Genomic DNA, 27,917 nt, shown 5'->3' with positions numbered 1-27,917 from the left:
CCAAATTATAATTGTGCCGCCACCATGCTTTACCGTTGGCATAAGACAGTCCCAGTCGCAAGCTTGGGGCGGTGTCCGGCACACGTAAACACGTCCGGTGGTTGGGAACAGTGTTAAGCTCGATTCCTCTGACCATATTACAGTCTTCCACTGACAGATAGTCCAAGATTTATGGGTGTTACACCACGCTTTCCTCTGATGAGCATCAATATTGGTCACTAGTGTTTTGGCAATTTCATCTCGCTCATGAATGTTTTGCTTATGGAGTGAACACAGGCTTTGGAAGACTTCGATTGAGGCCTGTGGTCACTTTTGCAGCACTTGTTTTCTTATTCTGGGTCACAATCCTGTGCAATGTCCTTTTCGTCAGTTGACCATGTCGACTGCGCTTATGCTTCTCAGACAACGTTTTTCTGGAAAATGCCGTCATAACCTTTGATACTGTACCTCGCGACACTGCAAATAAATTTGCAACTTCAGTCACAGATCACTGGATAAGTGAGCACCAACAATCTGCCCTCTTTGGAGCTCAGTAAGCTCTGACACGACTCCGTATTACTAACAGCGTACGCAGCGAATGACGAAAGCGAGGCTCCCCACCTGTTAGCTAGGTGTCTCATCACACAGTGGAAGCAAAAGAATGTTACAACGTTCAATTTTCCTGTCAGTGAAATAGACGCAAGGGAGAGTAAGAAATTCTCTACAAGGTGAAGCAAATTTCCCTCTCAGACCACCAAAGCAAATGTCCTAAATGAAAGATTTCCCCCTCCTGTTCTGGTGACAACTGCAATTTTTGATATTCATCACTTCCTGTCCTGTGGCAAGAGTAATTGGGTGAATCTCGCCAGCTGGGGCACAGTCAGCAATTCAATCCAAAATCAACAGCAATCAAGATAAAATTTACTACAGGGAAAGGGCACCGATTGAAGAGTCATCCCTAACTGACAGGCCTGTAATATGAGAGAGGAGAGGTAAAAGTACTATCCTTATGGGTATAGATTAAGCAGACACCCGCCTGAGATTTTAAGGGTGGGTGAGGCAACTAAAGAAAAGGTAAGTTACAAAACCTTGTCCAGTTACTACTGTTCTCCCTCAGAAATCTGATGTCTATGGAGTACCTCTACCACTCTCCTCCTCCCCTTGTCACCTTTGCAGATCATAAATAATAAGGCTCAATTACCATAAGTGCTTGCATTTATGGAGGAGTTCACAAATACACGCACTCTATGTTCCTGACTGGAATAAGGCTCTGCCACTGTGCAGTCCTAAAAGTGGGATGTACCTAAACAAACCTATCTGCCCCCAAGTACATACAAAGTTCGTAAAGCTTCAGTTTTTATTTTATACATCAAAATAAGTTTCCCAGCACTGCCAAAAATTAAAAACTAAAAAACCCCTACAAACAAAAACAAAAAACAGTGTAGCTTTTGCTGCACAATGCTCACCTTCTCTCAGTAGCTGTCCCACAAAAAAAACGACACTCTCCTGCTAGATGATGATCCTCTTCCGGGTTGTATGATACACAATGTCATTCAGTGCCATTCAACCCACTTCTTGTGAGCCAAGGCCTCCATGAACACACCTTCAGGGGGTGCAGGTACTGCTACACAGAACGACGCTGTGTCACCATGTAAAGTTCTCTCCAGCAGTGAGGCCTGCCCATCGCCAATTTTAGGCAAGCTGTAGATCGTACAATTTTCTTTCCTTCCACTACGAGCGAAAGGAAAGAACATTTCTCGACTCGCTCAGCGCTATTGTGTTCTGCCGGTGGGGAGCCTTCCCTCCTAAAAGCTCACAATGATCACTGCAAGCGGCTTTAACCTCCAGAAGCTGTTTGTACTGAAGTCAATCGAAAGAACAAATTTTGGCCGGAGCAGCAAGTTTCATCCATCTATGGCTGGCTTCAGACAAAAGATCATAAGACCAGCAGCCATTTGTAAATGTATAGGGTGCGGAAAGAAACCTGGGGATAACAGAGTTGGGCTTTAAGCTTTATACCTAAAAAAAAAAAAACGAGCAAAAGTGATGATAAAGGGCGGTGACCCAACGAGAAGCACTAATTTTATAGGATTCAATTAACAATCGCATACAGTGTTTTATGACTGTGACTCATCAGTGCTCTCTGCACTGGCTTCTTGAGTAATATGGCAGACTCTCCTGGTAGAAAGTGAAAAGAGACTTTACACAAGTGCAGGGGGTCTCCTAAACCTGCAGCAGAAAAATGAACAAAACATACTCCCTACTTCAGGTCTGACGCAAAAGGCCCGAGTTAAAATTAGAAACGTCTTTGTATTTGTGAAACAAAACAAAACACACGGACATCTATTTTATTACAAAGCCCAATGTTAAATAATAGCAGCAGGGCTCAAGAGGTAATCTATCCCACGCTCTTTATGGACTGTGTATTCAGATATTAACCCTTGTCATGAACTGCAGGAAGCAAGGCTTAAGGATGGAGTATTTTCATACTGCAGAATATAGGAGGAGGATAGCCAGAACGTATATCAAACACAACAATATAATTATCCATTCTAAAACAGGAAACTGAAGACTTGCTTCAAATAAATATCATGCAGTGGCCTTAATACTAAATTTAACCACTTCCTGTCCGGACACTTTTACCCCCTTCCTGTCCAGGCCAATTTTCAGCTTTCAGCGCTATCACACTTTAAATGACAATTGCGCGGTCATGCAACACTGTACCCATATGAATTTTTTAGCATTTTTTTGAGACAGATAAAGGTGGTATTTACGGTATTCACCATTCGGATTTTTATTTTTTTTTTGCTATGTAAATGAAAAAGTCCAAAAATTTTGAAAAAAAAGTGTTTTTCGCTTGCAAATAAATATTTCATCATAAATCTTGGCCAAAATTTGTTCAGTTATCTTTTTTGTAAAAAAAAAACAAACAAACAAACAAAAAAAACCCCAAAATTAGTTTATAACCAAAAATTATAATTTTTAAACTTTTTATTTTATATTATTTAGGTTTTGTTTGTTTTTTTTAAATACGGTCACCCTAGCAGTACAGTGACACTGTACTACTTGTAGGGGGTGATGAAGATTTTTTTTTTTTTTTTTGTTTACACCATTGCTTTTATACCCATAAAGGCTGTAAAAGCAATAATTTCTCCTTCTCTTTAGCTGCATTCTTGCAGCCATTGAGAACTACTGTGTGAGCTGTGATTGGTCACAGCTTGCCACATGGTACAAGGCTGTTGTGAATAGCCTTGTACCATGTGATCTCTGTGATCATTCACAGATTTCACAAGTAGTAAGCAATGATGTCAGAAGAGACATCTTGCTTACTACTCTGCATGTGATCACTGATTGGCCAATCAGTGATCACATGATCGGGACCTCGCAGAGAGGTCCCGTCCAACGATCGGTGTTCCACTGTGTCTGGAGGACACAGCGGGCACTGGATCGCGGTGCTGCGCGCTCCCAGGGAGCGCACACAAGCAGGGTGCGGGGAGGCAGTTTATAAACGGCCACCCTACCCTGCACTGCCACCGTCCACCCGTTTATATACAATGGCCGGACGGGAGGTGGTTAATAAGCATTCCCTTTGCTTTTTCTGAAATATATACTTAATTTTGGTGTGCTGTGTTTCAAAATTTGAAAGTAAAATTTAGATGAAAACACATAACTTGAAAATTATCTCCTCTCTCTAGAAAAGCGGTTGCACATAATCCCTGGAATTCACACAGGGGGTTATTTACTAAAACTAGAGCATGCAAAATCTGGTCCAGCTCTGCAGAGAAACCAATCAGCATCCAGGTTTTGCTGCCAAAGTTCAATTATACAGGCAAAAGTTAGAAGCTGATCAGCTACCATGCACAGCTGCACCAGATCTTGAGTGCACCAGTTTTAGTAAATCAACCCCAAAGTGTCAAAGGAACCCCTTAAAAATATCTCCAGTGGTAGTGCGACAAATGACGGAACTTGTGACCGTTTCATATGCGTGTGGGTAAGGTGTATAGTTTGTTGGAATGTTGACTGAGCTGCAGCAACTTTGATTGCAAATATCAATGAAATACATTGGTATTAGCAATCATAATGTGTTTTATAACAGAAATGAAGAAAAGTACTTTTTTTCCCCAAAAGTTTCAGGAGTTTTTTGTTTTATTTAGCAAAAAATTCAAAACTCAGTGGTGATTAAATACCACCAAAAGAAAGCACTATTTGTGTGAAAAAAATGATAAAAATTTCATGTGGGTACAGTGTTGCATAACTGCGCAATTGTCTTTCAAAGTGCGACAGCACTAAAAGCTGAAAATTGGTCTGGGCAGGAAGGGGGTAAAAGTGCCCGGTATTGAAGTGGTTAAGGACTCATTTATATTGCCCTGGGAATGCATTTGACAGGAGGCAAGGAGGCATTATGTTGCCTCCTCACTGCCTATTTTAACCACTAAAAAACAGAACCACTGCACTCATTGCATATGGTTGCTGGGTGGCCCCTTTCAAAAAACTTTTTCACAGAAGACCCAAAGCTATTAACCCCCAGCGGTGAAGTTCTCTATAGGATATAGCTGCCTGCACAACATGGAACATCCTTCTATACTGGTGAGTTAGCTCACTAAAGCTTTTAGAGAATTTCTTTTAATTTTTATTTTATATATATTTTTTCTTACATGTATATGACAGAAGAGAGTCCGATGACCTAATTTTCTCTACTGCCAATAAGCAATGTAGCCCGGTCAGTTCTCTGCCCCCAGCCTGTGAGAAGGAGTAGCAGCAGACTGATTAAGTCCCCCTGCCCTGTATTCTTGCCAACATATGTGCATGTATAATGTCCCAATTGGTTCAGAGTACTGACCCCCTTCTCTCCCAGAGTTCTACTGTACAGGGTTGGAATCCAAAGCTATTCAGCTATTTACATTTTCATTTGCAAACAAACTGCACTTGATGGCTTTTTTTTATATCGGTCTGTAGTACAGCTTTATACACTGGCTGGCTAAACTGCTTCAAAGGAACACTGTTCTTCAAAGCAAAGGTCTAGAATTACAGGAGTCAGCATTTCAATTCTAACAAAACCCTGTGAATGTAGATCACTCCACCTCACTATCAGGCTCCAATATTCATCGTCCCGCTCATGTGAAGCGGGGTTCTAGCTGCTCTTTGTTTTGCTCCTGTGTTTACTGTGGGAAAATGTTTGATGAGGTTTCAAGTAAATATTAGAGCTTCAACTTCCTTAGATTACATGATCTGAAGTAGTACAGAGCAGGGTCTGGCTGCTGGGTTTCACTGGAGGAAGTGATGCAGCAAAGTGTTCCATACCCTTCCATCTGGAGAGTTTATGGTTAAAAAGAGGAACTAGAAGGAAAAATAAAAAAATAAAAAAAAAACAAGACTACTGTGCTGTGGACTGAAAATCAGGAGACTAGAAGAGAAAAAAAAAAAAGGTTACTAAATCAGAGCCAAGCATGAAGGCTCAGACTACATTCTAGGTAAGTTTAAGAGGTCACCATGATGATTTTACATTATGCAAGAATCATATTTTAAACACACAAATAAAGCAATTTAGATCATCAAGAGGGTTCACATGAGCAGCTCTAAATTCCAGAAAATAGTACTTGAAACTTCCATAGTAGGAACAAAATAAGTAGACAGCACTTTAAGTATTATGTTCAGGTGCAAATGGTAAATCAATTTTAGAATGATTTTCAAAATGTCCCAATACAAGCCCAAGGCATCAAAGACCACTGTGGACCTCCTTTGGACAACCAACGAGCCCCACTTCCTGAATGCCTAAGGAAGCCAGACTGTTAGCTGGACATACAGTAATTGAATGTCTGAGTATCGTGTTTTTTATACGTTCCCTCAACAAAAGATTTTGTCTCAATGCCCTACACACTTTCTTTAGTGATAACTATTTTTGCAATGCCAGCTTGGCATTGCATGCATCCCCTCCTGCGATGTGGTGTTCTTGTTAAATGTTTAATCTAAAGTTTAGGTATAGCAATTTTTACATTGTAGCATTGGTCCACCTTGGACCATTATAAATATGTCTGTTTCATACATGTAGGATCCCTGTGAAAGCTGGAAATCACTGTACTAGGCACTGCTGCTGCAGAGATTACTGGTAGCTTTTGGGCGGCTGACCTGCTGCTTACAGAATCCAGGTAGTCACTCACCACAGGCACCATTCAGAGAAAACTTTGCATTTTCTTAATGAATGCAAAGTGTTGTGTTTGTATGATGTGGAAATGGTGATGTCACTGCCCCATCTCTCCATCTCATCCAATCAAAGAATGATTTGCATTCACTAAGAAAATGAAATGTTCTTGAATAGCGCCCATGCCAACCTCATGTGTTCACAGTGAAGAGGAGCAGCTGCTTAGCAATGGACAGGGATCTAATGGAGATCACTATTGTAGAGATGCCTGCTACAGTTATTTCCAGCTTCCATGGGGATCCCACAGGTATGTCATGTACATGCTTTACAATGTTCCAAGATGGATCAATATAAACTATGTAAAAACTGCAGCTACAAAGGGGAAGATAATTATTTGATCCCCTGCAGATTTGGTATGTTTTCCCCACTTACAAAGAAATGAAGGGTCTAAAATGTTTTTATCACAGGTGTATTTTAAATGATAAAGCCAAAATATCAACCAAAATTCCAGAAAAAACACAAATACAAATGTTATGAATTGAGTTGCAGTTCAGTGAGAAAAATAAATATTTGATCCCCTACAAACCAGCCAACAATAATTCTGGCTCCCACAGACTGGCTATGTGCTTATGTGGTATACAAATTAGTCCTGTCAATTTAAGAAGGTACTCCTAACGACAACTTGTTATGTGTATAAAAAGACACCTGTCCATAGAATCTCTTTCTTCCATTCAAACCTCACCCCCATGGGCAAGACCAAACAGCTGTCAAAGGATGCCAGGGACAAGATTGTAGACTTGCACATGGCTGGAATGGGCTACAAGACCATCAGCAAGAAGCTTGGTGAGAAGGAGACAATCGGAGTGATTATTCACAAATGAAGAAATACAAAATAACCATCAATCGCCCTGGAGCTCCATGACAGATTTTGCCTCATGGGGTAAGGATGATCATGAAAAAAGTGAGGGATCAGCCCAGAACTACACGGGGGGGAGCTTGTGAATGATCTCAAGGCAGTTGGGACCACAGTCCCCAAACAAACCATTAGTAACACAATATGCAGCCATGGATTGAAATCCTGCAGCGACTGCAAGGTCCCCCTCTTCAAGAAGGCACATGCCCAAGCCTGTCTGAAGTTTGCCAATCAACATCTAAATTATTCATAATTGGGAGATAGTGCTGTGGTCAGAGGAGACAAAAATTTAGCTTTTTGGCATTAACTCGACTTGCCGTGTTTGGAGGAAGAAAAATGCTGACTATGCCCTAAGAACACCATCCCTACAGTCGAGCACTGAGGTGGAAACAAAGCTTTGGGGCTGTTCCTCCGCTAAAGGTACAAGCTGACTTTGCCGCATTGAGAATCCAATGGACAGGATCATGTATTGTAAAATCTCGGATGAGAACCTTCTTCCCTCAGCTAGAACTCTGAAGATGGGTTGTGGATGGGTCTTCCAGCAATGTCCCAAAACATGTTGCCAAATCAACAAAGGAGTGGCTCAAGAAGAAGCACATTAAAAGGGTCATGGAGTGGCCTAGCCAGTCTCCAAACCTTAATCCTATAGTCAATTTGTGGAGGGAGCCGAAACCTTGAGTTGCCATGCGACAGCAAAGAAACTTTAAAGATTTAGAGAAGATCTGTAAAGAAGAGCGGACCAAAATCCCTCCTGAGAGGACTGCAAACCTGGTAACCAACTACAAGAAATGTCTTACCTCTGTGCTTGCCAACAAGGGTTTCTCCAGCAAGTACGAAGTCAAGTTTTGCTTGGGGATCAAATACTTCTTTTGCTCACTGAACTGCAACTTAATGTATAGCATTTATATCATGTGTTTTTTCTGGATTTTGGTTGATATTCGGTTTCTATCACTTAAAATACACCTATGATAAAAAATTATAGACCCTTCATTTCCTTGTAAGTGTGCAAACTTACACAATCTGCAGGGGATCAAAAAACTATTTTCCGCACTGTATAAACAACAGTGGAGGGAGCATTGAAATTGCAGCATATACTAGCTGCAGTATACATGCACGCCAAGGCCATCCACTGTGTAATGAAATATACGGATACTACGCAAATTGTTAAGACCATTTTAATATTTTGAGATGTTTTACCAAACAGGCCTGCTAGTGTTTTGTTTAGTTTTTGGGATAATTAACATCTTTTCTATCAAATACACAGATTGGGTCAATGGTGGGAAGACAAAAAAAAAAAAAAAAAAAGCATCAGTCAAGGTGAAAAGCCTGAGCCCCACCATTTTGAACCAAGTAATTCATACAAGGAACTGACAAAGTTACCAATAAATCCTCTGTAAAAGATTGGTTACAGCATTTAGGAAAACCACAAATGAACAGAAAGAACACTAATAAATGTTACTGTCACTTTCCCCAAAAGAAGTATGTAACATGTTAAAACTAGTCATCCATATCACATGAAACAAACACAGCCTGATTTATTAGGTAGTAAAGTGCAGCTACTATGTGCTAAGCAGAATAAACTATAGCAACCAATCAAGGAGAAATCAGCAGACAGGTGACTATCTACTATGGGTTACTTCTTTTGCACATAATCTACTCACCTTGTACTGCGTCAAAGTGGTTCTAAGGTAGAAGTTTTTTTTACCTTAATTCATATCCCAAAAAAAAAAACAAAAAAAAACCTTCTGCAACCAGTTCCCCATCACTTCTCTGTGCAAAAGCACTGCACTGAGCAGGTAAGTATGACATGTTCGTAAACATTCAGGGTTTTTTTTTTTTAAATACCAATCACTTTACATATGTCCAAAATTGAGCCTTCTGTATAACAAAGGAATGGTAAACACGTTGACATTACTAAACAGAGTCACGTACTGGTTAGAAAAAGAAATATGGCATCTTGCTGACCACTACTGACAGCTTTTCAATTTCTCATATTATTAAATATGATCTTTCAAACTTTCATCTTCATCATCTTTATGTTATCTACACTGCAGCTACAAGACTTATGGGATCACAGGGTAACCTTACCCTATACGACTCTATGGAATTGAACAATACTGTCTGACATTCGTTCAGACACAGGAGGCTGCAAAATGAAATAGTGAGAGCGAATAGTTACACAGGGGTAACTTGCCTGTGTATGGGACTCGGATACAGAACTAAGTTCTGGGAAGTGTCCTGTTTTCCCCCACATCTGAAATACTGTGCCTTTTATTAGGTTTCAAGAACCAGAAAAAATTGAAAGTACTGGAAAAGTAAGGCACCTGCTTGACACTGCAGTGTTATTTTCCTTACATGTGACTCCATTCACCATCTCTCTGTGCACAAATTCCAGATATTTTATAGTAACAATACACTATGGACAATACATGATGACAAATATCACAATTTCAAAAGACAACAGGATTGTCCATCTTACCTCTTCTAACTCAAAGGACTCCTTTGCCTGTGTTATAAGATTTGTTATTGAAGGATTAGGAGCAGGCAGTTCCTTGTCAGGTGTAGATGTGGGTGGATTTTTTGCGGTTAGGTAGTTCTCACATTCCTGATCAGTGGATATACTCAAATCTTTCAACGCAGAATCCGCAATTTGTGAAGAAATACATTCAACTGAGTTTATGGAGATTTCATCCTGTTTAATGCTGGTATCTTCATGCAAAATGTCCATGGCAACGCCATTTTCTTTTGGAAGGGTAGAAATATCATGACCATTCAAGTCTGTGACAACTGAAGTTGAGGCTTCCTCTTTAACTGTAGCAAGAGGTGAAGAATTCTTTTTGAACAGTTTCTGTCCCTTCTGTTCATTTTTACCTCCTTCCTCTTCATTATTCTTCCCTCCTTCATCTGGAGGTTGGACAGTATTGGCATCTCCAGATATGCGATTTCCACATAAGTTAAGTTTTGATAAAGTCTCCATGAGTCGAGCGGCAGTCTGGCTGGAAGCTCTGGTAAGAGGTGCCGGTTTGGGGGGATCACCAGTAGTAGGTGTTGTTAGAGACTTAGAGCTGCCTATTCGTTGGAGTGGAGTTCCAGAAACTTGAGAATATAATGAAGAAAATGCATTTGCAACATCTGTGAGAACTTTAATCTGACGAAAACGACCTGGTTAAAGAAAGGTAAATATTAAACTGAGCACAACTGAAAATCCCATAGTTACAATGTAAATTAATACAGTTGCAGATTCGTACATTGGAAAATATATTCATTAAATTGATTTATTAAAGTTGCAATCCAGAACAAAGATTTGAAAATCTTATAAATCGGAAGGGTATTTTATTATTTTCCACTCTTTAGCCACACACTTGCAGGTTTTTTTTTGTTTTTTATTTTTTTTTGGAAAGGGGGGGGGGGATCTGGAGGACTGCTCTTTAAATTTGGGTATATTTTTTGTATTTTTACAGATAACCTCCAGGCAAAACACAAGTAAAACCTGTAACTGCAGAGATTCTTACAATTAAGTGCTAGAGCACTATTTTTTTAATGGAGTTCTACTATTAAAGTGGTAGTAAAGCTAAAGAAGAAAAAAAAAAGGCTTTCCCCTGCAAAGAAATATCATAAAGTGCTAGTATGCATTGCACAATAGCACATTATAAAAGCTTATCTCAAAACAAAGCCCTCCTATGGTGGAGTTGTCACAGCTGCCAGGGCTTCCATCTTCCATCAGGTAAGAGCTCTTATACGCCTGTTGTCTTCAGCAGGAACTTAAGAGGTGTCATCTTCCTCCTTTTTTGATTCACTGAATGTGGGTTTCTCTGTTTTTTGATGGTTTGGTTTTACTCATTTAAGAGGTTCTTTTGAGCACGGACTTTTGTATATAATTGATGCACTTTAACACTATTTAGTGCTACACTTTTTTGTTATTTATTATAAGCTTACCTGTAGGTTAAAAAAAAAAAATTTAATCACAAAAACAAGTTTACTACCAATTTGAAGCAGGGCTCGAACAGAAATCGCATCCTGGAGCCTGGGCTACACTGCAGCACAAGTCTTGCCTGGATTCAGTTTCCCAATGTGGCCCCCAACCAGTGGTCGGGCTGGCCAGTAACAGAGGCCATGGCTTTATGGCCTGCTGCAGTATACAGCACTCGGTATCCTGACTGTGGGCATTGCCCTTACAAGGCTTACATTTTCCATGGAACAAGCACCCTTCTCTGGTGGACAGGGCTGTAATAAGCAGTCATTGACAGAGCGTATGGCTTCCCTTGCCTTACTCTCACTGCCCGCCAGCCTCAGATATCATCTTCCAAGATTGACAGCTGGGTTGCAGTTGAAGGTGGTGTTGTTTGATCTAGCGCCCTTTTACCACCGGTAAGTAGACGGGGAGTGTGGGGTAGCTGGCTAGAATGCTGGAATGGCTTCAGTTCCTATTATACACCCCGTCCCCAATAAAGAGGGAAACACACTTTCCTCCATCCCTCCCCAAGTGCAGGCGGAGCCCTCTGGTACACACTTCTCCCAGGCAAAGAACTTCCCTGAACCACCCCCCCCCCCCCGCACAGCCCTATAAGAGCCAGCTCCCAGGAGGACACTGCAGGCTCATCTCCCATCACACAACAATTCCCCCCAAGAGAGCTCATGGAGAGGAGGATGCCTCATGTGCAGACTGGAGTCGCCAAGTCTTGCCACCTGCGTGCCAGCTGACAGCCCCACATCCAGCACAGCACCAACTTCCTCACCAATAACAGCAATGAAGTAGACACGATATGGTGGCACAGCTAGACCATAAAGGCCAGGATCCAGTACCAGCACTTCATCAACCTCACCCTGCATCTCAGTGAGTGACAACACTCTGCCTACCTGTACACAGGAGCCCCATCTCCACCATACCTGAACCCCATACCCCCTGTACAACACCACATCCTATTCACTGTCCCGATGCCCTCCATCTGTCTCACTGCCCCCCTCTTGTCCTGCTGCCCTCCCACCGGGCTACTAACTAGATTCAAAGCAAATTTGTCAAGCCCTGTATTAAAGATGTTTAAAATTACAGAGAGTTGTATTAATTTGTGCTCTGCCTGGAGTTTACCTTTAATCATTACTATCCTTTAATTCATGCAATATGTACATTAAGCTTTTAAGATTCTACTAACCAATTAAGAAATTAGAAGTAATTTTAAAGATATTCCCATATTTTTAATTACTATTCCTTTTATCTTAAAATTAGGAATCGTGAAGAGGTATATTAACAAGTTAGCCATTTTAAAAAACTTACCAAGTTTTAAAGATATATAAAGTGCATCTACAAAAATAAGAAAAAAAAACCTCAAATGTTAAATAACTTCAACCCAAGAAAAATCACTTATTTAGTGTATATTCCTTAGTCAATACAACTAGAATTCATACAGTTGTAAGACAGTTGTGTCTGACTGTAGACAAACCGTATATCTACAGTAATCTAGCAAGGTAACTACATCTAGTGTCCCATATGTACCGTTTTGGGGGGGGGGGGGGGTGGACCACAAACAAACAAGTTATTTAGAGAGTTCAGCCATAAATAGATCCTAAAAATAAGCCCCCAAATCATACATACAATCCTATTTTAGAATGCTTACATTCTTATAAGCAGAATATTCCACTTAGCCTTTTTCTAGTGCATCTATTACTTAAAAAGGAAAAAGTTCACCTTAATAAATGCAGGTAAAAAATATGCCGTTATTTTTTATTGGGAGCCTGTAAAGCATTGTACCCATGATCAGCAGATCGCGGGTGCAATACAGGGCTCTTGCAGAATGTCAGTGTAAGCTGTCTGCTAGTATCTCAGACGGGCAGGCAGTTACACACTGACAGGAAGCATCAATGAACTACCTAGAGCGCTTTCAACAGCGCCCTGTAGGGTCATTGAGAACTACAAGCCGACAGCCGCAAAGACTTTTAATTCTCCCATTCACAGAGCTCTGTAAATGCCTGGGCGTGTCTTTTTTTAAATTGTGACAACAGGCACAAAAAGAAGATCCCTGGCCTGCTTCCACAGCGGGGACTCGGTGAGGCATGGGGGCAGCTGTGGCAGTAACATCTTACACCCTGAATACAGGTTTAACATGTAACATGTTATAGAAGGTGAACTTATCGTTTAAACCTTAACATAAATAAGAAAAAAAAAAAAAAGGAAGAAGTGTTGTGCAAGTAAATGAGATACACTGTGGGCAGTAGTAATATTGCGTGTGACTAAGCAGGAACACGCAACAACCTTTTAAAATAAAAAACAAAAAAAAACAAATTTCAGAGAAAAAAAAGATGAAAATCAAGTGTTAGCAAAATGCTAGGGTGATCAAAAGACATTTCCCATCCGTAGAAAAGTCATACATACTTTACCTTTAACCCTAGTTTTATTTAAAGCAGCAAACAAAGAAGCTTTACAACCATAGTAAAGTCATTTTGCCCATTCATGAATTCCACTCAAAATCCATTTTTTTTTGTTGTTTTTTGTAATCTGTCAATGAATCAGCATCATCCTCTGACTAATAAGGCAGGAAGCAAACTAAACCAAGATCTAGCATCGTACTCTTTTTAGGAGGTGCAGTGTGATAAGTGGCGTGTGGCATTGACGACCAGCTCAGAACAAGTCCTTTGGATACCCCCTCAGGGGCCAGTATTGAGACTAGGAAATCCTTGTGTGTTATTTAACAGAAAAAAAACTGAGAGTAAAAAAAAAAAAATTTAAGCTGTTGCCCACAGGGACCACTCAGGAGTCATCTCTGGGAAAACTGTTCTTGAATGTTGGGGTTTAAGCTCAAGCTGAAGGTTAGCGCACAGCTAAAGTTAGCACTATATCATTTGATGTATGCCATCTTCATATTAAAGTTGTTATGCTGTTAAGTTTTATGAATATTTGTATTAAATATACCCATATTTTTCGCTCCATAAGATGCACCTGACCATAAGGACGCACCTAGGTTTTAGAGGAGGAAAAAATATTCTGAACCAATGTACTGCAGACAGTACAGGAGATGACCAGAGACTACGGACGTACTCCAGGAGATGACCAGAGACTGCGGACGTACTCCAGGAGATGACCAGAGACTGCGGACACAGTACAGGAGATGACCAGAGACTGCGGACACAGTACAGGAGATGACCCAGAGACTGCGGACACAGTGCAGGAGATGACCAAGAGACTGCGGACACAGTGCAGGGGATGACCAAGAGACTGCGGACAGTACAGGGGACGACCAAGAGACTGCAGACAGTACAGGGGACGACCAAGAGACTGCAGACAGTACAGGGGACGACCAAGAGACTGCAGACAGTACAGGGGACGACCAAGAGACTGCAGACAGTACAGGGGACGACCAAGAGACTGCAGACAGTACAGGGGACGACCAAGAGACTGCAGACAGTACAGGGGACGACCAAGAGACTGCAGACAGTACAGGGGACGACCAAGAGACTGCAGACAGTACAGGGGACGACCAAGAGACTGCAGACAGTACAGGGGACGACCAAGAGACTGCAGACAGTACAGGGGACGACCAAGAGACTGCAGACAGTACAGGGGACGACCAAGAGACTGCAGACAGTACAGGGGACGACCAAGAGACTGCAGACAGTACAGGGGACGACCAAGAGACTGCAGACAGTACAGGGGACGACCAAGAGACTGCAGACAGTACAGGGGACGACCAAGAGACTGCAGACAGTACAGGGGACGACCAAGAGACTGCAGACAGTACAGGGGACGACCAAGAGACTGCAGACAGTACAGGGGACGACCAAGAGACTGCAGACAGTACAGGGGACGACCAAGAGACTGCAGACAGTACAGGGGACGACCAAGAGACTGCAGACAGTACAGGGGACGACCAAGAGACTGCAGACAGTACAGGGGACGACCAAGAGACTGCAGACAGTACAGGGGACGACCAAGAGACTGCAGACAGTACAGGGGACGACCAAGAGACTGCAGACAGTACAGGGGACGACCAAGAGACTGCAGACAGTACAGGGGACGACCAAGAGACTGCAGACAGTACAGGGGACGACCAAGAGACTGCAGACAGTACAGGGGACGACCAAGAGACTGCAGACAGTACAGGGGACGACCAAGAGACTGCAGACAGTACAGGGGACGACCAAGAGACTGCAGACAGTACAGGGGACGACCAAGAGACTGCAGACAGTACAGGGGACGACCAAGAGACTGCAGACAGTACAGGGGACGACCAAGAGACTGCAGACAGTACAGGGGACGACCAAGAGACTGCAGACAGTACAGGGGACGACCAAGAGACTGCAGACAGTACAGGGGACGACCAAGAGACTGCAGACAGTACAGGGGACGACCAAGAGACTGCAGACAGTACAGGGGACGACCAAGAGACTGCAGACAGTACAGGGGACGACCAAGAGACTGCAGACAGTACAGGGGACGACCAAGAGACTGCAGACAGTACAGGGGACGACCAAGAGACTGCAGACAGTACAGGGGACGACCAAGAGACTGCAGACAGTACAGGGGACGACCAAGAGACTGCAGACAGTACAGGGGACGACCAAGAGACTGCAGACAGTACAGGGGATGACCAAGAGACTGCAGACAGTACAGGGGATGACCAAGAGACTGCAGATCTTTGGGGATGGAGGGGGAGCGGGTACCTGAATTTGACAGGTACCCACTCCCACTTCTGCGGAGTTGTCCTCCCTTTAGTGTGGGCACCTGGCTGTGACAGCCGAGTGCCTACTGCGCATGCGCGAGAAGCGCAGCGCTTTGTGAATGGTGCGGCGTCATGTGTCCCAGAAAACGCCAAACCATGCATGCGCAGTGGGCACCCAGCTGTCACAGCCAGGTGCCACACTAAAAATGCTGGCGCAAGAAGACTGTACAGTGCTGGACCGAGGAACAGGTAAGGTTCTGCTGCAGAGAAGAACTGAGCAGCTGGTCTGGTATTCTGACACAGCAACAGTAAGAATACCGGTCCACCCGCTCCATAAGACGCACTGACATTTTCCCCCCTTTTTTGGATGAAAAAAGTACGTCTTATGGAGCGAAAAATACAGTATATACCATAGGTCATCTAAAAAGCTGGCAGGATTGTTTGAGACTTTTAGTTTACTCCACAAAGTATGCAGCAGATGCCAACAAATCCTGAAAATTTAAACTATAAATAAAACGCTATTTGTTCGGCAAAAAAAAAAAAAAAAACACACACATGTATGCATGCACACACATTAGCTGCACGTTTACCTGGCATAGTTTAGAGGAGAACTACAACCAGTGTACAACTTTAACGAGAAACTTACAGAACACAGAAGGTAACTGCTGATACAGAGGGGGGTTTACTGCTGGACAAACCAATGTTTTACATTATTTATTTTTTGCTGTCCAAAATTCACAAATGCAGCAGGACATTGGCCAAAACAGACTTACATCCTGCTACCAACCTAAAGATTTTTCTTCCAAACAGTGTAATTAAGAAAAAAAGGGGAGCAGAGATAATGAACAGCTTTTAATGTTGTATATTTTGGACTGAATATTGTAATTTATCTGGAATTCCTCTTAAAACGGAGATCTAGCTAGGTAAAATCTGAACATGAACAGGACATACAAGATAAATAGAAAGAATGGTCTTACTTGTTAAGGCAAAATTTGGATTCTCCACTTCCAAGCGCTGCATCTGTGCATTCAAAAACACTTTGATATCAATCCCATTGGCAAAGGAGGAGTTGTTGAAAAACCTTGATGGTATTTTAGAAGCAATGTCAGGCTCATCTCTACCGAATCCTAGATTATAAAGAATTTCTTCAGGGTCTTCTTCGTAGAGGTCAAGCAACTCCGATACGCTGAAAAAAAACAAAAAAACACCACATTTTTATGACTTAAAAACATATCTCTCCACACATACCAGAGTCTTTACTGACAAGTTCTTGAAGCGGCTAACAGGTGTTCATTCAAGTTTCTGTGAGTATTCCCCTCCATCAACAATAAAATTTTACCGGGTTGTCTTTTTCATGAATTCTCAGTCTCATGTCCCTTGTCTGATAAAAGCTACTTACTTATGGGTATTTGACCGGGTATCGATCACTACTGTTTGTACTCCTGGGTATAGCGTAAAAGCATCCACACTGATGGATATGTATTTGATAAACTTTACTGCATTTTTGACATTTGTGACATTAGCACTTACGTCAAGTCTTCAACCACTTGCACCCCGGAAGATTGAACCCCCCTCCTGACCAGGCCATTTTTTGCTATTCGGCACTGCGCTATTTCGATTGGTAATTGCGTGGTCATGCAATGCTGTACCCAAACAAAATTTAAGTCCTTTTTTCACACAAATAGAGCTTTCTTTTGGTGGCATTTGATCACCACTGGGTTTTTTATTTTTTGTGATATGAACGAAAAAAAAATACCAAAAACATGGGGAAAAAAAAAAAAAAAAAAAAAGATATTTTCTACTTTTGGTTACAGAAAATATCAAACAAACTCAAAGTTAGTCAGAAACTTAAGCCAAAATGTTTTCTGCAGCATGTCTTTGGTAAAAAATCCTAATACGTGTATATTAATTGGTTTGTGTGAAAGTTATAGAGTCTACAAACTATGGATAGATACTGTCATTTATGCAGCTTTTACATTCTGACTGCCCATCACATTCCTTGACGTGTTAAACCACCAGGAAAGTAAAAAGACCTCACCCAAATGAACCTTTTTTGGAAGGTATACACTCCAAGGAAGTTGCTGAGAGGCATGTTGAGTCCATGGAAGATTTTTTTTTTTTGCCACAAATTTTTTAAAAATTACAAAAATGTTTTTATTTATTTTTACACAAAAAGTTGTGACATAAATGAAATATGGCTCACGTATGCCATGACTATATGTGGAATAACATCCCAAAACACACATTCTTCTACTTCTCCCGAGTATGGGGATACCACATGTGAAAGACATCCACAGGCAGCCTATCCACATACAGGCACCCAAAATCCAATGACCACTTTCAGGCTTTCAAAAGGGCATATTTCCTCATATCACTTCACTACTTAATCACAGTTTCGGAGGCCCTAAAATGACAGCATAGTACAAACAGCCCCCAAATTTCCTTTTGGAAAGTAGGCAATCCAAGGAATTTGATCAGAGGCATGCTGAGTATTTTGCAGGTATCATTTTTATCACAAGGTTTTGAAAAAGAAAAGAAAAAAAAAATACATTGTTGTGTCTTTCTTCATTTTCCAAATACTTGTGGCAACAAATGAGATCTGCAAAATACTGGTGGGCATCGGTTTATGATAAAGGGTTATGGTATGAGGATATATGATATTAGATCTGTTATGTCATATTGGAAGCGCCTCACCAGTATTTGATATAGATTCATTAACACAGTGGAGTGATTACACAGTTGGGTGGCAGCTGCTTTCCTTATTCAATTTCACTTATTTTACTGATTTATTTATGGTTGTTTTTATAGAGTACTAATAGCACAGGTTTTTTTCCCTATTTTTATTTAACATACAAATTCAGAATTCAACACCTCTGGAAGTGTCATGTGCCCATGTTTTCCCTACCACGTGACATTGTTCCATCCTCCAATCCATGAATCCTGTAGTGACATAGGGCTAGGAGGAGCAACGTAGACTCGGCAAGAGGAACAGACATTTAACATTTCTGAACTGTCAATGCAAAAGGCTTACGCAGTCCACAGCGCTCGAATGGAGGGGAGGTAGGACATACATCAGTAGCCAGAGAGGTGATTATTTAGTGTCTTCCAGTGCAGTGCACTCTCATTTGAATTTTTAGAGACCTGACATGGTCTCTTTAAAGTGATCCAAAACAGCTGAGAAAATGCGAGAAAACTGTTATTGTTCTATGGGAGTAGCAACTTCTAACTACCAACACTTCCTGCAGAAGAAGGCTGTACTGGCAAACAGTACAGGAGTGTAAAAATGTAATACAGGAAACCCTGAACTAGCTTCCAACGTAAGAAGAGAACAATTATATATTGGGCACCATAAACGTTGGGAATGAAGTCGAAGGATTATGCGTCCTTGCTTTTTGAAGATAACAAAGTACAATATTTACTAAGATTTGTTTTCTTTGAAGTCTGATCTAATGGAAAAGTAAGATGTACTTTTAAGATGAAGAGCTGCTGAAATTACTAAGTATAACAAATTAACAGGTTATTTTTTTTTTACTTGAATTGGGAGAAAAGTGGGTGTTGAGTTAGAGAATATATATATCTCTCTGACTGCAATTGGTATGAAGACCCCAAAAATGCATTACAAATAGTGTGTGGGTTTTTTTTTTATTATTATTTATTAACGTATAACTAAAGTCGGTGCTTTGTTTTTTTTTTTTTTTCCCTGCTGTCCCCTACGAGGACATTTTCCTTTTTTTCTCCCCCTCACCTCCTGCTTCAACACACAAGGAGTAAGCAGAAATCTCTCAATTTTAGATCCCTCCTTAAGTTCCAGTGAGGATAGTCAATGGGACAAATAGAGAGGGGAAAACTTACCAGAGACACACACCGCAATAAAAACCCGAGTTCCACACTAAACTGAATAAATGGCTATAGAGAAACAATACAAATTGCACTGCAGTTATGGCATGTGACCAGTTTAGCTGTATACAGTGTGGATCTAGTGAGCTCTTAAAATGTTTGTTGGTGTACAGTCATTTATATATAGGAACATCAAGTGAGCAACACTAAAACATTCATATGTCAAGACAAAACTACAATGTGAAGAAAAGATAAACCCATAACCAATCAGAATTCCCCCTGCAGTGAAGACCATTTACGAATAGAAGTTCAAATAAAACTGGAGCAATGGTTTTTCTCCCTAGTAAAGGAAAGAACCTCACAGATGGCTACTGGCAAAGGTTTTAACTTTTATAAATCAGCCGATTTCTCATGGCTGCACAAAGCTATCATCAAAAAGCTTCAATTGCCTGTCAAACAAAGCAAAATCACCTTATAAACACAATACAATCTAGGTGATCTCACTGAGGTACCCTATATACTATAACATGGAGAAGACAACCATCTCCAGTTAACGGGTGACTACACTTTCGTGGAAAAAAAATACATATAGAATCTACAATTGCGACACAAGTCATATTGTAATAACCTTTCTTTTTCAATCTGCGCTGTTGTAATTTTCTGCAAAATGCAAACAATATGGCAATCTGGAGCACTCTGTATACAGATGGTGTACAAAACACCCTCCAGAAATTTTATTTCATGCTTGTGTGATTGGCTGATTTTCCCAGAACTCTGCACTAAGATGCACGTCAGATTTTGGGCAACCTGTGCAACAAACTTTTCAGTTTTGGTGAAATACCACCAAGGGGTTAAAGTGTTACTAAACCCACAACAGTCATATCAGTCTGTATATGTAGTAAAGCAGGCTTGATATACTCACTGTGGAACCTAAGGGGTTAATACTCTGCATTGTGTAAAAAATGCAGTTTGATCCTGACTTCTCTGATCCTCCCCTTCTTCCAGTGTCCCGCCCTTATCTCCTGATAAGACATATCATGTGCACACACTCAGCACATGCTTAGTTTGGTGTGTATTGCTAGAGAGGTTTTTTTCTTGGGAGAGTGCACGTGATCAGCACAGGGCCAATCAGCACTGTCCATACAAAGGTCAGGGGTTCTGCATCCTCCTAGAGCAGAAAGAAAACTCCTCCTACAAGCTTTAACCAGTGCTCTGCTGAACACTGATCGAAGTCACAAGACTGCTCTAACTGCTGATGAGAAAAGGTATTTTATATTTACTAAAATAATTGCAGTTCCATGTTCTGTGTAGTGTGGGAGAGCAGATAGAGAGAATGCAGGGTCCTGGGTTTAGTAACACTTTAAAGCGGTAGTAAACTGCAGTAAAGGGAAAAAGAACAGTCCCCTGCAAGGTAGTGTCATAATGTGCTAGTATGCTATGCATACTAGAACATTACGCAAAACGTACCTTAAAACTAAGCCCTCCAGCGGCTTGTTGTCACTGCTGTAGAGACTTCCATCTTCACCCGTCTTATTGCCAAAAACGCGAGCTCCGGCAGTCTGACAGCCGGACTGAGATGACATCACTCCCATGGGGGAGTCCCTGACCAAGGGATATGCTGTTCCTTCAGAGCGTATGCGCCGGCTTAAAAAAAAAAAAAAAAAAAAAAGGAAGAGAATACCTCCTAAACAGTGCACGTTTAGGAGACAGTCATTTTACTTACAGGTAAGCTTTATTATAAGCTTCCCTGTAGGTAAAATTAAAAAACCATTTACTACCACTTTAAGCACATCTAAAGTGATTCAGACCCTGCCACTTGCCTTATTAGAACCCTGCAAGTGCAGCAGCAGCTAACGAATGAAAAATTCACTTCCATTCACATTGCACATGGACACAAACAGCCATTTCTTCAAAATAACGAAAAGGTAGGAATCTGTATCAAACGTTTAGTTAAATCCTTGCAATGTACATAGATCACCCAGAGGGGAATTTTTTTTTTTTTGCAAAAAAAAAAAAAAAAAAAAGTGGAGTTACTCTTTAAAAGTGAGGAATGTAAATACTTGGGTTTTTACTTAAAATGCACTGCTGGCAGAAAAAGCTCCCAGCAGTCCTCTGTGAGACTGTTTCAGATGTTACAAGGCAGGAAACAAGGGAGGTGGAGACATAAGCAGTCCACTGCCATTGGAAAACTTAGTCCTATGCAAAGATGAAAATGTAACGCCCTCCTTCCCACTTATCTGGGCAACAACATCCTTCTGAAATATTAGGAACAAAAGCAAAAATACCTGGATACAGTTGCACTGCTTTTCGCAGAACCTGTAGAGTTCATGCTTCTCCCTTTCTGATGAAACTGAAGTCTTCGGTCTTTTGCCAGCATTCCACTGCTTTAAAAAGAAAGTTATTATAAGCATGCACAATTATCGCCAATGATTTATCAGCAAGTCAATCAGGAATAGGGGAGGGTTTGGAGTATGCCACATAATGTGCTACTTACAATGGGTTCTCCATTGGCAAGTTTCTTTCATGGAGATGATTTGCTATAAAACAATGAAGAGAGAAAAGAAATTAGTCATACTTCTTGGTTACTATAGATACAAGCAATTTAATTTTTAACTGGCAAGGGTTCAGATCACAGAATACTTTCTAAAGTGCCCAGCCTGTCAGATCTGTAGGTACATGCCATTTAGAAAAGTCTTTCACAAATCTAACAATTAAAACAGCAGCTGCCTCATTCACAGGACAAGAGTCAAATCCTCAAAAGCTAGCTTTTGTTTCAAATAATAAATCCTGTAATTGATTTCACAAATATCAGATTCCTTTTACAGGATAATATGTAGCATGCATGTATTAATCTACTCCTTTAGACAGCTGATAACTTGTACGTGTCAATACACGCGTGGCCCTGCAAAACTTTCATCTCGCTCATTTCAAAACCACATATGGCCATTTTTCAAAGAGCTCAAAAATCATTTTGCAACTTTCATAGGAAGGTGTGTGAAAAGAACTGGGAATAAGGGATGCCAAGATCAACTATAAAACCATACTGAATTAACTAGAATACTTTTCATATTATGTGGATGAATGCACCAAAGTCAATCCTACAAGAACTTTTTTATTTCCTCTTTTTGAATCAATGTCAGAATGAATCACTCACTGGCTTTCTATATCAGTCGTATGTTCTGGTAAGTAGAACTCTGTACTATGGTTTTCATCTAAGCCCACTATTAGGGAGAACGTCATAAGAAAAATGAGACAAAACGAAGGGCTTGTCCACACTTGACTAAATTTCTAACTCCTCAAAAAACGCCCCTGTAGCGTTAGTATGGACGCTAGAGCTTTAGTATGGGCGTTTTACAAGCATTAACAACTCTCCCCAAACACCCTATGCACGGTTTTGATGTGTTGTAGGAGCATTTTAGAAGTGTTAAAACTGTACCACAAAGGCCTATAGTAAACTCTAATGGTATTAACGCGCCGCAAGCGCACTGCAAACTCCCCGCAAACACATTTGTTGAGCGTCACCATAGACTTAAATGGGAGACGTTGAAAGGCTTCAAACTGCTCCAGGCTCAACACGCGGCTTCAATTTTGAAGCGACGCAACGCTAACACTTCACGTTTTAATAATGTTAACAGCACTGTGTGCTGTCCATAGTATCATTTGCATAGGCGTTTGAGGAGCATTAAAAACGCTCCTCAAACGCCTGCTTTCAATGCCAATGTGAACTAAGCCTAAGGAAGCAACAAATATGAATTGGCAGGGGCAGACATGGATACTGCAGAAGGACGAACGAACGGCCAGATCTTAGATGCCACTGGGTAAATAAACCTATCAATGCCTACTCATAGCTGAAATCTCCGTTGGGATGGTATGACCCTTCCTGAAAGTAAGCAGACCTATCCTTGGAATTTGAAGAAAAGAGAGACAGGAGGCGCCTGTCCGAATGTAGTAATAACACTGTATTTAATGGGAGCTCTCCACTGACCCTCTGCCTCTTCCTGTGATATCACATCCTGCCGGTGTGTTCCATGCTGGTTACTAGGTTCCTTCCTGCACAAACTCTGCTGGATGGGCTCTACAACACCACCATTCTGAAGGTTTGACCACTACAGTGTCTCTCGCCATCTCCATCAGCCCAGCTGCTTTTGCACCAACCACCGGTGGCGCCTTGAGGAACGGTCATCTCTCATATACACAGATGATCTTGTTTTATTACTTCCTTTGTGAGTGTTTTAATCCTTTGCTACTAAATACAGTGTTATTACTACACTCAGACAGGCGCCTCCTGTCTCTTTTCTGTCCCTGCATACAGAGCTGGCTTGCTCCGAGGATGGCTGCCCTCTTTTTGTGCTAAAAAGATTCCAGGCAGATTGCCGGAGAGACTCTTATAAGGACTTATTGTACACCAATGCATTTACATACCCTGTTTAAGTACTTGTATGCCAATATTGCCATTATCTTTTACTTCATAATTTTTATCCTTTTCACCCTTACACTACTTTACTCCTGTGCGCCAGTTACTCGTTTTTTACTATGTCCTGGGAATTTGATACTGGCGTTTGCTAAAAGGTCTGCTGCGCCTGAATACTTAAGTGAACTACTATGGGATGCTCTGCTTCAATCATCTCAGGGCTTGTCCACACCATGGTGCAGAGACATATTTCTGCGCGTGTTCTGCAAGGGCACAACTAAATCGCCTTTTCTCTAATGTGCCCTGTTCACACCAAAACATTAGTAACATGTGCAGATTTTTTCTGTGCAGGAATCTGCAAAGTGTATACAACTTGTTAAAATGTGCATGAAAAACGGATGTAAACTGATGTCTCTGCAAGCGAAATCTGCGTGTCACTTTCCATCAGTTTTTCTGCACATATGGTGTGAACGAGGCCTAGTCTCTGCAGTATACAGACAGACACTCTACAAGTAAAGCGGAACTAATCCCATCAATTTAACCTAACAGTCAAGACATGCTGTAAATGATAACTGTCAACAGTTTCTTGTGCTCTCAACTGAACTGTCAAGCCAACAAATGGCTGGAGTCACAGCTGATCCCATATGCAGCACCATAGCAATTGCAGATCAATCAGAGGCTAAGATGGCAGCTTCCTTGGCTGTAAAGGAGAGGAGGGTTTACTTGCACTTTAAAATGGAACATCACCCTCTCAGTCCATGCCGACTATGTTTAATCCTTATGCAAAATAGAGAGGAAAATAGATCATATTTACAACTTTTTTTTTCTACATTTTTCCATTACTTACTGGTGTCCAGGCCTAGGCAAATGATGTCATACATGCCAGAAGGCTTCAGGAGAGGCTCTCTCAGCTAAGCTACAATAAATCAATTATTGATTTATGTAGCAAATGCTACATAAATCAATAATCTTGTGCTTAAGATGGCCACAGGCTAGATATCCTAGGGGGGTGTTTTTCAATGTGATTTCCCCAGCAAAATAAAGCATGGAGACATGGATGGATGAGTGAGTTTGCTTTGAATATTAAAAATTAATTAAATAGCATTTTTAGTTTGTAGTGCTCAGATGCAGTGAAGGTCCACTAAATTTAAAGCCAACAATGGCCCAATAGACAAAATATTCCAGAACATACATAAAACACGCAGTGTTGGCCTCTTGGAATAAGAAGGGATGATCACTGTGGAATATTACAGATGTAGCAATATTGATATTAGCATACCAATTTGATTAACATATCTTTTTAGCGATAAGACTGCAATAAACACAAGTTTAATTGGCACTTCACCGGGCACATGCTTGTTTCAGGCAGCAAGGCACTAAAAAGGGAAGGCGAGAGAAGGGTGAAAATAAAGGTTTTTTTACGGTTCCCATGACCAAATGCTAAGATGTTGGTTATGCTCAAATGCACATCCATTAGACAGTGCATGGCAAGTGAACTCTGCTGAATGAATGTTTGACTTTTCTCTTTACTATAAGCAGGGAACAATGACACATCAGGTAAATGTTTTTCCGGCGTAGACCAATGCGCTAGCACCTGGCTGGGATCTGGTCATTTCTATTCATGTATCAGACTGCTGGTATCCAGGAAGCTCAGCTGTGTCAGAATCATTTGTATGGAGCAAAAAGGTTTAAATTTCATGTGAACTTTCAGCTTACTGACTCTATAGCCCCCCACAGTATGTGGATTCAAAATAATTTACAGGGCACCAAAACATTTCATAATGCTTTGCAATGTGGATAGGACACATGAAGCTTAGGAAACAGTATTACATTGCTATTCCTATTTTTCTACAAACTACAAAACACTTTCTAAGGGTTACACCTCTCTATGAGCATACCAATCGCCTATCTCCCATAAGAAGTCATGATGTTTAATTACACATACAGTCGCTATTTGTATTCCTATCAGCCTCTAAACAAGAGACCAAACACTGCTCTTAGCATTGCGACCACAGAAACAAACCTTTTTCACAGAACTCTGAACAACATAAATGGTGTGACAGCCGTCAGGTTGCTAGGAAGTTAATTCCGACACAAAGGAACAAATTGACAGATCTGGTTCTTGTGCTAATACACAAACCAAATAGTCTCCAAGAGGAATCAGCCATTGCCACTAGCCAAGGGTCTTTAAGAAAATGTCTTCTATCCAGTTATTACTTTATGTCCAAACTTGCCACAACGTGCAGTATCAGACATTCAGCATTACATAAATGCGAAGTATTTCTAGTTCTTTTTTTTTTTCTTCAATGTAAACTGACAGCAAGTTTAAAATCAGCCTGACACATTACACACAAGCACTACATGACTCTAAACGCAACCTGTAGTAAGAGAAATATTGCGGTTGCTGAACTTCTAAACGTGTGACCCATCTGTCTCTGGCTTAAGTGAATTCAAATTAAAGAACAAGCATGCAGCAACGGAAGGCAGAATTCCAGATCAGCATAACGGCTATGATTTAAAGTATTGAAACCGCTGGGTCTGCATTGACAGCCAAGCAACTTGTTAGTTATAGCAACCTACATACTTTTCTCAGCACGGATTCCCTTTAACTACTTGCCAACCGCAGATAGCCGAATGAGAGCTACACTGCAGCCAGCCAGTTCTGGGAGGGCGTCATATGACGTCCCCCCAAAATGAGCTTTCCTGCGTGCCCCCGGGGGCGCACACTCGGCGATCTCCGTGATCGCTGTGTCCTACGGACACAGCTGAACACGTGATGTGGTAAAAGGCCAATCACAGCGGCCTTTTACCACGTGATCAGCCGTGTCCAATGACACGCTGATCAGAGGGAAATGCAATTGCCGGTTCTCGGCTGCACTTTCTTCACACTGTCAGAGCGTGAGGAAAGTACTGCCGACAACCGGCAGTTGTCAGAGCAGGGATCGGCACCGATCATCAGGGCACTGATGATCAGTGCCCTGATGATCGGTGCCCAGCATTGCCACCCACCAGTTCCGCCCACCTGTGCCCAGCAGTGCACCCACCTGTGCCACCCACCTGTGCCCAGCGGTTGTGCCAGTCAGTGCCCAGCAGTGCCGCCAGTCAGTGCCTAGAAGTGCCGCCAGTCAGTGCCCAGCAGTGATGCCAGTCAGTGCCACCTATCAGTGCTGTCTATCAGTGCCGCCTATCCGTAACACCTCATCAGTGCCGCCTATCCGTGCCACCTCATCAGTGCTACCTATCAGTGCACATCAGTGCTGCCTATCAGTGCCCATCAGTGCTGCCTCATCAACGCACATCAGTGGAGAAAAAGTACCTGTTTGAAAAATTTTATAATAGAAACAAAAACATTTTTTTTTCACATTTTTTGCACTTTTTTTGTTTATAGCGCAAAAAGTAAAGTGCCCAGCGGCAATTACATACCACCAAAAGAAAGCTCTATTTGTGAGAAAAAAAATGATAAAAATTTTGTATGGGTACAATCTTGCATGACCGCGCAATTGTCAAAGTGAAACAGCGCTGAAAGCTGAAAATTGGCCTGGTAAAGAAGGGGGTATAAGTGCCCGGTAGGCAAGTGGTTAAGTATAATGCAGTGTGGAAGGAAACATGTAAAGATCAGGTGAGTCTGACTGTCAGGGTATAAAGATGTCTGCAGGTCAGTAAGAATTATACTACACAGTGGAGGAGATTTACTAAAACTGGTGCAGCTGTGCATAGTAAACAGCCTCCGGGTTTTCCTCTGGTTCATACATATATGCGGCCGTGTGGGCCGCGTTTTATGCGGGCACGAGAGCCCATTCATTTGAAGGAACTCCCATGCCCCGTGACACGCAGGGAAGAAATCCCTGCATTTCTTCTGAAAACACAGCCCGCATGGGAACCTTCTCAGTACGGTTGCGTTTTCCAGTGCGGGCGGCGTGCCATTAAAACTAATGGCACCCGCCCACGGGTCCCCATTCCTCTGTGCGAATGGTGCAGCTGCACAGA

General features: G+C 41.6%; 1 protein-coding gene across 2 annotated transcripts in view; it reads right to left on the bottom strand.

Annotated features, from left to right (window-relative positions):
• The window catches only part of ITPRID2 (ITPR interacting domain containing 2), a 124,172-nt gene that overhangs the window by 54,138 nt on the left and 42,117 nt on the right, over positions 1 to 27,917 (bottom strand). Inside the window, exons 5-8 of one of the 2 annotated variants that reach the window (XM_089680835.1) lie at positions 22,014 to 22,056; positions 21,805 to 21,903; positions 16,660 to 16,868; positions 9,511 to 10,193 (exon numbers count right to left, since the gene is read on the bottom strand). In XM_089680835.1, the coding sequence (XP_089536961.1) occupies positions 9,511 to 10,193; positions 16,660 to 16,868; positions 21,805 to 21,903; positions 22,014 to 22,056 (1,034 nt within the window). The remainder of the gene's footprint in view (positions 1 to 9,510; positions 10,194 to 16,659; positions 16,869 to 21,804; positions 21,904 to 22,013; positions 22,057 to 27,917) is intronic. The other variant, XM_089680836.1, reaches the window with a different exon arrangement.

This window comes from Staurois parvus, unplaced genomic scaffold (genome assembly GCF_062004578.1).
Source record: "Staurois parvus isolate SC_StPar_1 unplaced genomic scaffold, SC_StPar_1.0 ptg000251l, whole genome shotgun sequence".
In the NCBI taxonomy this organism is placed as follows: domain Eukaryota; kingdom Metazoa; phylum Chordata; class Amphibia; order Anura; family Ranidae; genus Staurois; species Staurois parvus.
Note: the sequence above shows the minus strand (reverse complement) of the source record. Positions and strands in the feature narration are given on the sequence as shown.